This window comes from Lycorma delicatula, chromosome 13 (genome assembly GCF_047948215.1).
Source record: "Lycorma delicatula isolate Av1 chromosome 13, ASM4794821v1, whole genome shotgun sequence".
In the NCBI taxonomy this organism is placed as follows: Eukaryota; Metazoa; Arthropoda; class Insecta; order Hemiptera; family Fulgoridae; genus Lycorma; species Lycorma delicatula.
This window is the reverse complement of record NC_134467.1, coordinates 1,395,076-1,410,760: the sequence shown is the minus strand read 5'-3', so window position 1 is coordinate 1,410,760 and position 15,685 is coordinate 1,395,076. Positions and strand designations below refer to the sequence as shown.

General features: G+C 27.9%; 1 protein-coding gene across 1 annotated transcript; it reads left to right on the top strand.

Moving 5' to 3' along the window:
• Positions 1 to 539: 539 nt before the first annotated feature.
• DCP1 (decapping mRNA 1) lies at positions 540 to 3,010 on the top strand. Its single transcript, XM_075381149.1, has one exon. It carries the CDS (start codon positions 625 to 627, stop codon positions 2,068 to 2,070), a length of 1,446 nt encoding a protein of 481 aa, XP_075237264.1. The 5' UTR covers positions 540 to 624; the 3' UTR covers positions 2,071 to 3,010.
• Positions 3,011 to 15,685: the final 12,675 nt, after the last annotated feature.

The window sequence follows — 15,685 nt, the reverse complement described above, 5'->3', positions numbered from 1 at the left end:
GTTCAAAAATAAGATTTTATTTAAGTATCAACAATACCAATATTGCGTCAATAATGATAATTTAATTGTATTGAAACATTTTTACGTTGAAAACGGTTTTATTCATCATTAAATTTAGCAAACAACGTGGTAGTATATATATATATATAATCTTACAACAAACTTAGCCTATATTGGTACTTGTTCGTTCAATTACATAATTTATACTTCTGATATTCGAATTTTGTTAGTTTTGTGAAGGTAACGAACTACAATATTTTACGTGCTGTAATGCAAAAAAATATTCAAATTAGTGCATATGCTGAAACTGTGTACCAAAAATATTTTGTTTAGTTCGTATCACAATTGATTATTTAAATATACAAATATTTTTATTAAATGATAAAAAAAATAATAACAAATGATGGGTTAACTAAAACATGTATGATAATTTTTCAATTTTAATTATGAAGTCAACAGTAGAATTATCTGTTGTAAATCTCGATACTTGAAATTTATACAGCGACGTAATCAAGAGTCTATAGGATAGCGTTGTTTAGTTTTGTTAGTGCGTGTAACCGAGTTCGAGAATAAATTTCTTAATTTATTTATACAGTTTGTGGTTATTAATTGGTGATTGTAGTAATGGCGCAGTTATCAGAATCTAGAATGAATGTTGCCGCATTAACGAGAGTTGACCCTTACGTTAAAGACATTGTAGAAACTGCAGCCCATGTAGCGTTGTATACATTCAACGGTGATGATAACGAGTGGGAAAAAACTGAAGTTGAAGGTGCGTTATTTGTTTATAGTCGTTCTGGCCAACCGTTTCACAATATTATTATTATGAATAGATTAAATACCAATAATTTTGTTGAACCAGTGACGCAAGAATTAGATTTACATATTCAAGATCCGTTTTTATTGTACCGTACTCGTGGTGGTATTTTTTGTATTTGGTTTTACGATAAAGAAGAATGTAGTAGGATTGCTACTGCTTTACAGAAATTAGTTAAAGAAATTGTACAAAATAGCGAGAAGAAAAATATTATTAAAAAGTCATCAAAAGATGGTAATATGAGTACTGTTGAAGGAGGCAATGTTGATATATTTTCAATGCTTACTAAAGCTCAAGAAGAGTATAACAATAAATCACCCCGTAGAAATCAAAATAATGAAGATATTAAAAATAAAGATAATTGTGATACAACTCCTAGAAGCGTTATGGAATTTTTTGCAAAAGCTAGTTCTGGTACTCAGTTTAATAAAGATGGGCCCAAACGAAATCTCCCTACAAATATTTTAATGGGTTCTAGGCCATTACCTCCACCTGGCCTAACACAGATGCATCCTGTACCAATTGGTTTACCACAGCATGGTGATGTTAAAATAATTCAGCGACTTATGTCAAATCCAGCTCATAGTGTTGAACATATAGAAAAACAACAGCGTTCGATTACACCTCAGTCAGAGTTAGCTGCATTGATGCGCAGTAAAGCACCAAATTTAGCCGGTCCAAATAAAGATCTAGGTAAGCACAAAAATAAAACTTCTGCAAATACTGAAAATAAATCTAATATAAATTCAATACAGTCAACATCAGTTACCAGTATCCAGTCACAAATTGAAAATGGCATGGGATTTCTTAGAATTAATGATTCATCACCGACTCCAGCAACAACAGTACAAACGCAAAAGTTTTTTAATACAAATTTAACGAAACATTCACCTATCATTAATTCAAACATGAATAACGAATTACCAGTTGAACAGCGTTCATTATCAGCACCGCATGGTACCAGTGCATTGGATGCAACTCCATCAAAACCAGCACTTATGCCACCAGTTATGTTTACATCATCAGCCACAAAAGATGAAACTTGTAATATTACTTCAACTTCAAGGCTTGTACCGAATGCTTCTTCAGCTTCATCTACTATTCCTATGACATCTGCTAATAAAATTAAACCAGAACCATTAACACAAAACCAGTTATTACAAGCATTTAATTATTTGTTAAAAAATGATCCTGATTTCATAAGGATGTTACATGAAGCTTATGTTAAGTCATTTTCTGAAATGGTATCGTAAGAACGTTCATTTATATTTTTTAATAATTTAATTTATTATTTTATAATATTACAAGTAAATTAAAAAAAAAGAGATTATTATAAGTAGGTATTTAATGTGATTCTCTAGGTTATTTTGTAGGCTAGATTCTTGTGTTAGTTGGCCTAATATGCTACTATTACAGAAAGTTAAATTAAATAAACCATATTAATCGGGTCAAATTTCTATAACTGTTGCCAAGAAAGTTCTGAGAAAATGTTTAATGTGAGTAATAAAAACTCTGTTGTTTGTGACAGTAAAATTTGATAGCAATAGTGGTTTGATGTGTTGAAAAAAAAAACAAATTTTAAAGTTAATTTTTTTAATTATAATACAAAATCAATGCAGATGGTCATAACTGAAAATAAACTATAAGGTTTTATAAATGTGAAAACAGTTAGAAGATATCTTAAGACCGTTTTTTTTTCCCAACGCATTAGTTACGTATATCCTCAACCCAAGTATTATTATAGTAGTAGAATCAATTTCAATAGTTACACACAAGCGAGGCTGCCTAATTATAAAAATTTTAGCAGGTGATAAGTTCAAACTGGTATATTATAGTTTTATATTTTATTTTATAGAAATTAGTATTATTTTTATGATGTCATTAGTTTATTATATTACGTGCTGAAGGTTATGCAAATAAACAGCATAAAATGACAAGTGCATTTGCAAATTGATTATGAACGCTGAGTATCTGTTTTTTATGAATTCATAATTTTAATAATTTCTTTTATGGGAAAAAATTGACTACTATTAATAACAGAAAAATACTGATTTCAATTATTGAAACTTTTGATTACCAGAAGCCTTGCTAGGCAAACTTTCTAATATGTTAATTTTTTTATACATTATTCCTTCTGTAATGTAATGATTTTGAGGATGTTTAAGTTATAGGAATTTGACTGTTTTATATTTTATAGCATAAATTTTTAATATATTGCATGTATGTAATTTTAGATATATCATATTTTATATATATATATATATATGTAAAAAGATTGATATGGATTATTTTGATCTTAATTTAACTAAAGTACTACATCTTAAAAATCAAATATATAATAAATATTTATATTAAAAAAAATCTAATTGTATTTGACTTATAAATATTATATATATAAATCATTGCTGTATACAGCAATACATTTATATATAATTTTATAATACAGTGTTATATTTTGGTACAATTTAATACTTATAATGACAGCTAAGGTGTTTTTTGTATTTTTTTTTAATTATGCAATGCATGCCTAATTGATTTTCTTTTATTATTATTATTATTATTATTATTATTGTTTTATATATTTTGATAGCCCAAAATTATTTTTTGTTAGTCGATTGTGAATATAGATATTGTTCCTTTTTTGTTTGATTGATAAATCATTTTTTATTAGGTTAATTTTTTTATTTTTCAAAAATCAGCTTATTAGTGATAACTTTTGTTTATTGATGTTTTAATTGTAAGAAAAGAATGTTATTGTTACCTATAAAAATGTATCGTACTTTATTATTTCCACAATTGAGTCATCAATGATTAAAATAACATTATTCAGATAAATGTGTTGATACAGATGAACAGTTTTTTTTTTAATGCCAACAGTTACATTAATTAGTATATTTGTGAGTTTTTTTACCGTTTATTCTTTTCTTTATTAATTTCAATATCATGTTTATATTAAACTGTATTTTATTAATTATGTATAAAAAGGTTCCTGTTCGTGCATATATATTTACAATTTACATATGCATAAATTTTTCATCTTTTTTTTCTGGGTAATTGTTGTTCATTATTTTGTCGCTAGTTCAATTTTTTTCTTTTGAAATATATATAATTACAGTTAAAATCAATAAAAATACATTAGCAAATAATTTATTGTTAACTTTAGACTATTGTTTATTTTAAGGAAGTGAATTGATCGCTACCTTTTAATTGGCCTTCTATATATAAAATTACCCCCCCCCCCCACCGTATAAAGTAAGTGATGAAACAAGGTTCACTTCCATGATATTTTCTCCTTTTTTTTATCATGTGCGATTGAAAAATTGTAGTTAATCTGAAACATATTAAGATGGCTAAAATAGCCTCTATTTTTCGCCATTAATTATGATTGATGTCGAATGATATTATTAAATTCTGACCCAACATGTAAATTTTGTTTTATATGATTATTGTTAATCGGTTTTTCTTAATAGATCCACGATGCTATTTGTTGTAACTGTAGAGGACAGTAATTTTATGTACAGCAATATACAGATCGGATGCTCTAAGTAAGGTGATAAATTTTATTCAAATTTAATGCTGTAGTGTGATCGCACTAACACTACTTTTTTAAAATTCTAACCTTTGAACTCATATTATTTTGTTCGCTCTGTTTGTTTTTTATTTTTCCCTTTTTTTTTTACTTTTTATTTTAATATAATGTTTTAAGTCTTATCATTCTTTACGGTTTTTTTTTTTCACCGTACACATGAACAATGATTATGAATCTATTGAAGAAAAAAAGATTAATCTTAGACTCTGTTAATTTTTTTAGTTGCACTTCCGGGTAAAAGATAAACAAAAAAGAAACAGAATTCTTTTTATGGGTAATTTTCTATAATTCCTACCAGTTTTTGTTAAATAAATAGTAACTAAATTATAATGAAGAAAAGTATAAGCTTTTAATTGTTATAAGATTCTAATTTTTTTCTGTTCAATGTGATTTGTTTAGCAACATTTTATTTATTTCTTGAATTGTACAGTACCATTGTATTGTAAGTAAATTTATATTTTTATCATAGTTTATATTTTAATAAATTCTGTCTGACGATTATACATTTTTAGAAATAATTTAAAAAGCTGTAATTCAGTTTCTTTCTTTTTTTTAAATTAAATTAATAGCAAGTCACTGATATGCTTTTGATTAGCAGTTAACATTTGTAAATTTGTATAAGTAGTTTCTTAATGTGATAAAATTATAATTACATGTGAAGGCATTTTTTCCGCAACATATAATTCATTCCAAATTATTATATAAATAATAGTAAAATTGTGTTAAATAAATCCACAATCTGTGGAAAATCAAAGTAAATTTTGATTAACGGCAATTCTCACAACCAGAACTGCTTGTAAAACAGCCTTTTGTCCTTAAAATTGTTTCCTAATACATAGTGCTGAATGTTTGCTTAGAATTTTCCAAATGAGCTGAAATATATATATTTGTAAACCCCAAGTCCCGTGAAATCAATATTCATAGAAGATATTCTCCAGGAATTACAAAATATTTTATTGGAAATAAAACATTTCCTGTTCATTATCTATTAGTTTACCTGCAATATGTACAGATTACTATTAACTTTGTTAATTAACAGTCCACACACTAACCTTGCAGCTGTTTACAGATGCTTTATGTACAATGTAGGAATTTTCAACAGACTACATGTTTTAGTCATTAACTTAACCATTCAAATAGAATTATGCTTCATCTATCCGATATCGGATGTCAAACTCTTCCTTTTTCAGAAAAGTGTGGTGCGTGAACTAGTTACAGGACTACAAATGACATATAGTTATTTTGCTGCATTTTCCCATATAATGTGCAACTTAAAAGATTAATAAAATTATAATGAAATATTTGTACTATATTTAAGTAATTTAAGTGGCGCCAATATAATGTGTAAGTACAGAATTGTTATTTATAATTGATATTAATTTTTATCGTTGAATCAATTTGTTTCTTCCTTTTTATTTTTCATTTACAGTATTATGCTGTTCATTAAAATTGAGTATATAAAAAATTAGTTCCTTGCCCCCATTGTGCCTGTTATCATAGTTTTTTATTATTATTATTTTATTTATAATTATTAATTTATTATAAGTTCATGATATAACCAAAGGTTTTTTTTCATGAATGAGAAAATCTATTAAAATATTTTTTTGTTTTCATTAGTTATTAGTAATGAAGTGATGTGTATTATTGTGTGCTAGATATTTGTAGGTATGATATAGTTGGGACTATTTGTTAATATTTAAGGTTTTGTAATATTTTTATTTAATTTTTACGTTTCAGTGGTTAATTATTTTTATTTTTAAGTTAAATGAAATGCTGAAAGATTTTGTAAATTGTGTGTATGTGTGTGTGCACGCATGTGTGTGTGTGTGTGTGTGTGTGTGTGTGTATGTATATGTATCTGTTTATATGTACACTGTATACACATGCACTAAAATATATTTATTGTAAATATTTTTTTTTAAAGTAAGAAGTTTAAAGAATTTTTAATAATTTTTTTTTTAATTTCAGTTTTTTGTTGTAATTTTCTATTATTATTTGTTATTAATATTTTTTTACAAGAAATTTATGTAATCACTTAACAATATTGCAAGGTTCCTACAAGTATATGATAATCGCTAAACTTTTTCAGATAATAAATTTTTTATTGATATTTAATTTTTAATGAATACGACAATGCTTTGGTAAAGATAAAGTGCAGTTATTCAATTATGGTGATTAATAAAATTCAGTAAAACTTTACTAATTCAGAATATATAATAATAACTTCACCGCAATGGAACTTCAATTATCCATGATAATTTAATTTTAATGCTTCAGATATCAAGAAACTTTTTTCCCTCTAATAATATTAGAGGGAAATAATATAATAATATTATAAATAATATTATTTTGTTATCTTGTAGGTTAAACATTGCATTTTCTATCCGTAAATAAGATTTAAATCAGGTGTATAGAAATTTATAATTTATTCACGATAAAATGATGCGATTGAAATCACTGATGTTACACTGTGTGACGATCAGTTGATTAAACTTGAATGAAAGTGGTACTTATGTTCAAGTATATAATTTTAAATAATTAAATCTAATCATATGAATGTAGAAAATTTAAAAGAAATACACTGTACAGTTTTTTATTTTTATGTTTTAGGGTAGGTAATGCATAAAAATGTTCACAGCTTAAAAATCTGTAACATTATTACAAACACATTGTTGCATGGTCCTGGCCGCCTAATCTTAAAATTTCCTTAGGACCAGTAAGTCACAAAAAGAAACATTGCTACATTGATGCAAATTCTCAAGATCTTTTATCAGTAAAGTGTGATTTAGTACATCCGGTTTAAATTCCTGCCCTGTTAATTGATGACCTCCAATCTGAGTATAACTATGTTATGATTATATTCAGTTTATGGAGGTACATTCCAGCAGCAATTCTGTTACACTTATAACTGTGTTAATAGTTTTAAATAAAATTAAATCCTGAATTACAAATTAATAAAATAAAATTATTTTTAAAAAGTGGTGTTCTAATCTTAATGTTATTAAGCTTTTAAATCCATATGATGAAATGATGTGCAAACCAAATTTCTAAATAATGTTACAGATAAGAAAAAATTAGTGTAATAAACACTTAGTGCAGGTAAAAGAAGTAAATTCAGGTTTATTTATTCCCATTTCTAAAGCTGAAAGTAATGCAGTACATCTGAAGGAACAAACAAGCAAGCGAGTGAGTGAACATAATCTTAATTTTATGTAATAATTTACAAAATATTTTATTATATATACATAATTTATGTGTATAATTAAATTCAGATGAAGTGTATTCAGTTGTCTTATTTATAAACAATCAAACTGTTAGTTAAAAAAAAAAAATTGTTCTATTACATCGACAAATGAAAATTGCTGTAAATTTGTTGATCTTATAAAACCAGTTTTATTAACTGCTTGCCAGATAATAGATATCTGATAATAGATATCAGATAATAGAAATATCTAACTTGTTTTATTTTTTTATCGAGAAGGTTAGTTCATAAACCTTAGTTTATTTTCTGTTAGAAATTTCATTCAGTTTGTTTCATTAAATATACGTATGCTTGTAATTTTCTGAAAGAAAACTACATTTTTGTTAACCGAATAAAATTTATTTAATGACTGAAATACAAAAATATAAGCAAGGGAAAAGGGAACAATAAATTATTACATATTGTCTCGACAATTCTACGGGTATATTGCATGAGGAGTTTCAATCATTTAATGAGGAAAATTTAAATAAAAATTTTCATAAGATGGAACAAATTATCTCACATGTATTTTTCAATAATATTTGTCAAGCGATTATGCTTTCGGGTAATAGTCAAAAACGGTTAAATGTGCGTGACCTTTTTTACATTTTCACTTTTATTGTTATTTACAAAATGCAACTTGCTAAGATGTAGTTTTTAAATTTTCAGAAAATTTATATTTCATTTTGAAAACAATTAGTCATATGAACTTCAGTTTATGTTAATGGAGTATCATATTAATTTATGATTTTTCTCTGTTAAAAAACACGTAGGAAATAAAACTTTATTTGAAGAGATTCTTATTATGCGACTATGTTGATGTTGAGATATTAATAAGGGAATAGTAAGGCATATATTTCTGAAAACTTGTCTAACAGACCACAAGAAACTAGCTTATTGAACCTTACACAGTGAGTCCAGTGAGGATTCGTATTTGTTAATTATCTTCTGTAGAGTATTACGTAATTTTGCTGATTTCCAGAAGCTCATTTTAGTAGTAGTCGCAATTAAAATGCAGAATTCTGTTTAATTTTTAGGTAAAATTTTGCCAAAATTATTTAATAAAACTGTATACAACTCTGTTTATTGTATATATTTATAAATTTTATGGCAATTTTTAGATAACTAAATCAAAATATCTTACATAAAACGTAACATAGGAAACCTAGTTTTGCTTTTCTCTTTTGAAGTTCTTCTGTTCGTAGATAATTGATTAAAAAGTAAAATTCCTTTACTCGTGGTACATTTGGAGCGTGCATGTTAAAATGTTATAAATGCTCATAAATTGTTGAAACAATTAAATAGCATTATTGGGCCACCTTATAGTACTACTTTGTAGTGTGCAAGTGTAGTTTTATAAGAAACTTTTTTTGAAGTGTCTGTTAATGTTTTAAATTAATGCATAAGAAATGTTTTTATTATCATATATAATAGCCCCCTAATATTAGAAGTTTACCCTCAGTTGATGTACAACCTGGTTAAACTGGGTAAAAGCCTTTATATATAGTACATAGTATGACCAATTTCAAAAACATGCAGTGAAATTTAAAATAATTAAAAATTAGATTACATTATTAATGCAACCATCAATTACTGATAACAATATTTTAAGTAAAATTGCTGAAAAGACTCCAGTTAATTGTTCAAAGAAAGTCCTTTGGAAGAAATAGATCTATTAATTTGAAGGAAATTGTTAATTAAAAATTCATTATCTTTTAAAAGAATGTACCAAACTACTTAACCCTACAAGTATGATGCTTATTTTACATAATTATGTGACTTATTGTTAATAAAGGTCTTGTTTTTTTATGGCTATTATATTGTGTAATTCTGTTGTAATTTACCACAGTACTCTGTAAAATAACTAAGTTATTTAATTGTACACGTGTCATCATATTGCTCCATTCTGTATCGTACTACTTTGTTTTATTATCTCATTGTTTAATTACTTATTGGCTCTCCATCATATAATATGTTAATGCAAATGTTGATTGTTTAAATTAATGTTATTTTAAATCATATTTGTAAAGTGAAAACTGCTGATGTATTGTTAAGTGATAATCGGTTCGTTACTTTTTTATCTTGTTATTTGTGATTGATTTAATAAGTCAAAATTATACTTAAGTAAAATAGATATTAATATATTGTTGATAAAATTAAATTAAATGAGAAGTACTTGGAAGCTTTTTAAATAGTCAGCTTAAAAAATTTATTTGTGTATATTTATATTTAAAAAGAATTGTGTTTTTTTTAATTTTCCCAAGTAATTCTTTGATAAAATTTTTATTCTTTTGCCCTGAATTACTTATGAGTTGCTAGAGAATTTTACATATATGGTAAATGAGATTAAAGGAGGGTAGATTGACGGTTGTATGCCAGAATAAAAGGATCTATCTGGTTATCTGTCAAGAAATTAATTACTTTACTTTTTAGATCTTGTTTATTTCTTTAATTTATTTTATTGCAAAGTCCAGTGTGCTGGTATGTCTCCAGTATTTGTTGAAATAAATAGTCTAACTCAAAATTAGTGCCACCATATAAACTCTGTCAGATGTGAGTTTACAAATCCTTTGTGTCATACTCCACTTAATTACAGTGTTTAGCTTATATCCATGTGATTCCTGCCATTTTCATATTACTGGTTACCAGGTCGAAAAAAGTTTCCATGTGGTTCTCAGTTTGGTGAATTTACTTTCCAATATGACCTCCATTGATCAGTCAGAATTAATGTCCTGGCCTGATACATTGCTAAATGATCTATAGCATTTTGGCCTGTTTTCTATTGTAACTAAAAAAAAAGAAGCAATTTTGCTCTTTACAAATGCCTCTGAACACTCCCATAACTAAGGCAGAATTACCCACTCGACATTATTTGCCCTGAGTGAGAACAAACTTTCATTATTTCATAAGTTAATTCTTTGGACCGCCAATTATTGCACCCATGTTTAACACATTATAATTCTTGCATATAGTTTGCTTGGTATACCTGTGTAGACCAGGCAATCTTTATAGTTCTTTATTAATTTATGGTTTGGTTTCAGCAAATTTACAAGTAAAAATGCCTTTTGATTGACAATATGAAATTAACACAATTTTATGGAACAACAATTGAAATCCTGGAAGGAAAGTATGCTTTCTTAACTGCTCACATTATATCTTTGTATCCGTCTTTTATGTATGTCCATTGACAACGTGATATGGTTTGTAAAATCATTGTGGCTACAAACGCATTTACAATTATTAAAATATTATAATGTTACAAGAATTTGAGGGTATCATATCATCATTTTCGTGTTTAGTTGACCAAATAAAATTATTCAGAACCGCATTTATAAACTATCAAATGGCACTGACTTAACAGTGCAGGGAAACAAGACGATAAAACAAAATAATGAACAGATATGTTGTGTAATATTCATAGACAAAATTTGCAATGTTTATTGCTTTGAATATTTGTTACATTACTTGAGCAAAAATGACATTATTGTCTTTACTCGACAACAAAGGTTAAAAATGAAATAAAGACATTACATTTAGTGAAATTTATTTCTTAAATGATAAGTGGATAGAACCAAATGACATGTAAGTTACCTAACTGTCTCTTTATGAGTATACCTTTAAATGATTGTCAAGCCTATCTTTCCAAAATGTTAGTAGTGTAATTTGTTTTCTTTAATATTATTTGATAACTTGCGTGTTCTGACTAATTACCTTTAAAATGCACTTGTTTACTTGTATTATTATATTATTTTCAGGGTTTTTAAGCTGGTGAACAAAATTCTGTTGTGGATTAGTAGCTGTTGAATTAAATCTCAATTTCTTCCATAGTTTGAAAATTGTGGTCTTTCTAGGTCGGCTTTAATTTTAAAAGAGGCATATTTTGCAGGGAAATAAGGGAATACTTAGTCACAGTTATTGGATGTTTTGCTAAATTCATATTTATAAGAAACAATAGTTATCTGGGGAACATTGCTATGGTGCAGGACTGTTATCGGTGGCCTGATGTCTCCCCACTTTATCAATTTCTTGGTTTATACATCATCAGCTATTATGACATATCTGGCTCCAGAATCTAACTACACATTCTCGATTTTGATTTAAATAAAAAGTTGAGTAGTATTAATTTTTACATATTTTTGTATTTTGTGATATTTAATATACAGCAGAGAATAACATCCTTTTATAATAGCATAAACTTTTAAACATTATTGTCATCATTAAAAGTCCATAGCTGTCCAGAGTTTTCATTGTCTATTTTTTATTTACGTAATTAGAAGAAAACCACACACTGTGTCGGTCTCTTATTTTCTACTCATGCCCTTATAACATTTTGAAACTCTCTGTAAAAATTTTTCACCAGTTTAAAACAAAATTTAACCCATCCTCATTTTTCAATATATACATACACACACACACACACACACAACAAGTGGGTACCTCAAAAAAAGAGTATTTTTATTTAAGATAACATCTTGAAAACATCTATCTCCTTCAAAATACTGTTCATTAGATAATATGCACGTGTCCCAATGGTTTTTCCAATGTTTGAAACTTTTTTCTTCTACATCATAAATACGTTTCCCTTTCAGGTTTTCATCATTCTTGGAAAGTTGCAGGGGGCTGAGACAACTGTTGTCATGCCATTTTTCATCAAAAACTGGTTGATTTTCAACGCTGTGTGGTAGTTGCATTGTTATGATGTAGCTGTTTCCCAATCGCTACAATTCTGGTCATTTTTTCTCACACAATCGCTTCAGCACTTGCAGGAATTTGGATTACATGGTGCCCTGACGAACAAATTCAACATAAATGACTCCTTCAGAGTTAAAAAGCAAACCATCAGGACTTCACATTGATTTTACTTGCCGTGCTTTTTTTTGTCTGGACGATGAAGCTGTCTTCCACTGGCTGGACTGCATTTTTGTTAGGGTCATGGCTGTAACACCAAGATTTATTCCCTGTTGTGTACTTGGCAAAACTCTGTTTTGCCTGTTCTTTAATTCCTGGCACACTCAAGACTCCCTCTGGTTCTCTGGACTCAGTTCTCCCTCTGGTCAACACATCGTGGAACAAATTTTGTTGTGATGTATCCCATGTTCTGATCTTCAGTTAGGATTCTTTGGTATAAACTTAAGGAAACTTCAATTTGTCGATCGTTCTATAACGATCAAACATGATGGCATCGTGCACTTGTTTGAATATTTTTGTCTGTTCTGAATGTTAGGCAACCTGAACAGGGTTCATGTTCAAGTGATGTTTGACTACTGAAGTGGGCAAACCGCTTGCAAATCCATGCCTGGCATGGAACTTCCTTCCATACTTCCCGAAGCATTGAGCTGTTTTCTTTAACAGGATATAGAATTTGATATTAGCACATTGGTCCTCAAAGTTTGCTGTTGCAAAATCACTGAGATTGTTGGGTAGGGCTTAAGAAAATAATCACCCTTTCCGCTGCGATAGTTTTCTCATGAACGCTACCTGGCCAATTGAGTAGGGAGTGTCTAGTAAACATACATAGCAGGAGAGGGCAGCACTGCCAACCCGCTTGCAAACGGAAAGTAATTATTTTTATTTTTTTGGTACCCCTCGCATATTTATATATATTTTTTTAGTTTTCCAGAAAATTGTCAAGAAGTTTGTACCACCATTTTGTCACATATAAGCATTTTTTATAGTTTTTTTTTATGGAGGAACCTCTTGCATTAAATGTTATTATTAAACATATTTTATTTTAATATACTTCTAACTTTATTCTCTTCTTTTTTTTTTCTTTAGAATCATATTCATTTTAACATAACATTCTGTTTTTTAAACTTGTATAATTGATGTACTGATGATGTTTAATAACTAACAGATGGTAAAGTGAACTTTGTTAATTTATATTTTTATGAAATAATATAATGTTAAGAAGAGTAATTGAAGGTGGAATTAAGATTGAAAATGCATTATTTTATTTGGTAAAAATAAGATAAGTAGCAATAATTATTTAAAATTAATAAGTAAGATACACATCTGTTGTACATAATATGGATGGTTGTACTTTTGTTTCGGATTCTAAAAGAAATTCTTTGGTCACGTTTGTAGAAGCCATCAAAATAGTAATCGATGCAAAGTAGCTTAAGGTACTCTAATAAAAATAAACATAATTTTCAGAAATTAAAAAAAAATGTTACAGTCAAAGGCCGATTTACAGTCATTCCTAGGTTTGACTAGTCAAACCTGCAGATTGACTAAGCTTTGTAGTCAAAGCTGAAAACAGACTTTCTCTTTCGGCCTTTGGCTAAAATGCTCTTAGGCAATTCTAGAAGCGACCAAATCGAGCAGTCAAAGTTGAAAACTCATCAGACAATCGGCTTTGTCATTAAATACTTAACTGACAATGTGTATTTTTGTCTTAATTTCACATGTTTTATTGTTGAATCGATAATGTTTTTTTTTATTTCATAGATCTGGTATAAAATGAAAAGAGTAAATGTAAAAAATTGTTAGTATCTCATTTATTCGACAGAAAATTTTGTTTCTGTGTTAGTATGTTTCGCATTTCTAAGTAATAACAAACTAATTTTGGTTTCTACTGAAAGGCAAACTGTCAATAGTTAGGACGCTGAACTCTACTTATTGTTACAAGTAGTCGCTTTATGACATTTTGAGTTGCACAAAACGTTTAATCTTTTGCATTTGCACATTTTAGAATCGCAATATTAATCTTGAAACACATGCTTCTGTAGTGTATCTAATGTAAAAATGCAGTTAACATTGTAAATGAACATAGCATAAGCAGAAGAAAAAAGGTACTCACTAATTTATGTTAGTTGTGCAAGTTGTTACAATAAGAAAATTGCTTGTAACAGTAAAGGTTACCGTTGTTCAGTAGTACTAGAACAACATAAATCTTGTGAACAGAAACATTTTACTGTAAATAAAGTATATTATTTACACTATTGAATGAAAATAATTGCACATTTTTAACAGTGGTACTAACAGTCTCTCCTTCCCCTCTCTCTTTGTGTGTGAGATAGCAATGACATTCATCACATAACTGATCCCTGTGACCTGTAGTAAATGAATGAATACTATCTACATTTCAATTAGGAAGGTAACAGGAAATTGCTTTAATTCTAAAATTTCCCTAGTGAGCTTGAAATTAAAGCAAACCTGTTAGTTGTTTGCTCTGCCCATTCATTCTTATCAATTACTGTATTGCAGTACTACTGTCAGCTCTGTATCCCTGACTTGACTATAAACTGCTTTTTTTATATTATGATGAGTTAACAGCTCATATCGATATGAGCACTGTTTTGTTTTTTTACCTCTTACAAAATGTTAAACCTAAGAAAAGGTAGTTGTTGTGTCTTATTGACTTTATTTTATCACCACCAATATTTTAACTGTTTTACCCTTTTACTCTGAAAGGATTTGCAATTGTGAATCCAGGTGCAGTGAAGAGTGCCATTCTTTCTAACCAATTCTTGCGTAGATAGGAAACAGCTTTTTTTTGTTGTGAAGATATTTTTTTACAGTAAAAACGTGCAAGTAGCTGTTATTAAATTTCAGGATATGAAAATTGTTTAATTTATAAATCTCATATTTGTTCTTGGGTAATTTTTTATAAAATTACCCGAGAACTCCAGACTTAGAAAAAACATATTTTATAAATAAAGTAACATAAAATTTTGCTATGGAACCCTAAAAATTGTAGTCTCCTGTTTTAGACTAATTTTTAATCTCCAGTAATGATACAAACATTACTTTGCAATTAACAAGCATGTTATTGCATTTTTTTATTGCTTACTCCATAAAAAGAAAATATGACATACATTATTTTTCATTAGACTGATTTATGCTTTTTCAAGCTTCAAACAACTCGATCGGTGTTTCTATTCCATCAGCCACTTCTTGAACTGAAGGTTTATCAGTTACTTCATTTTTGTTTCAACGAAGTTGAAACAAAAATTTTCATTGTTTTTTTGAACATGTTTTATTACTTTGTCAATAAATATTTGACTATTTGTTCAATATTGTCAATATCCACCTCTGC

Coding starts and splice junctions, on each gene's coding strand:
- DCP1 (XM_075381149.1), top strand. CDS start 625: ATGGCGCAGTTATCAGAATCTAGAATGAATGTTGCCGCATTAACGAGA.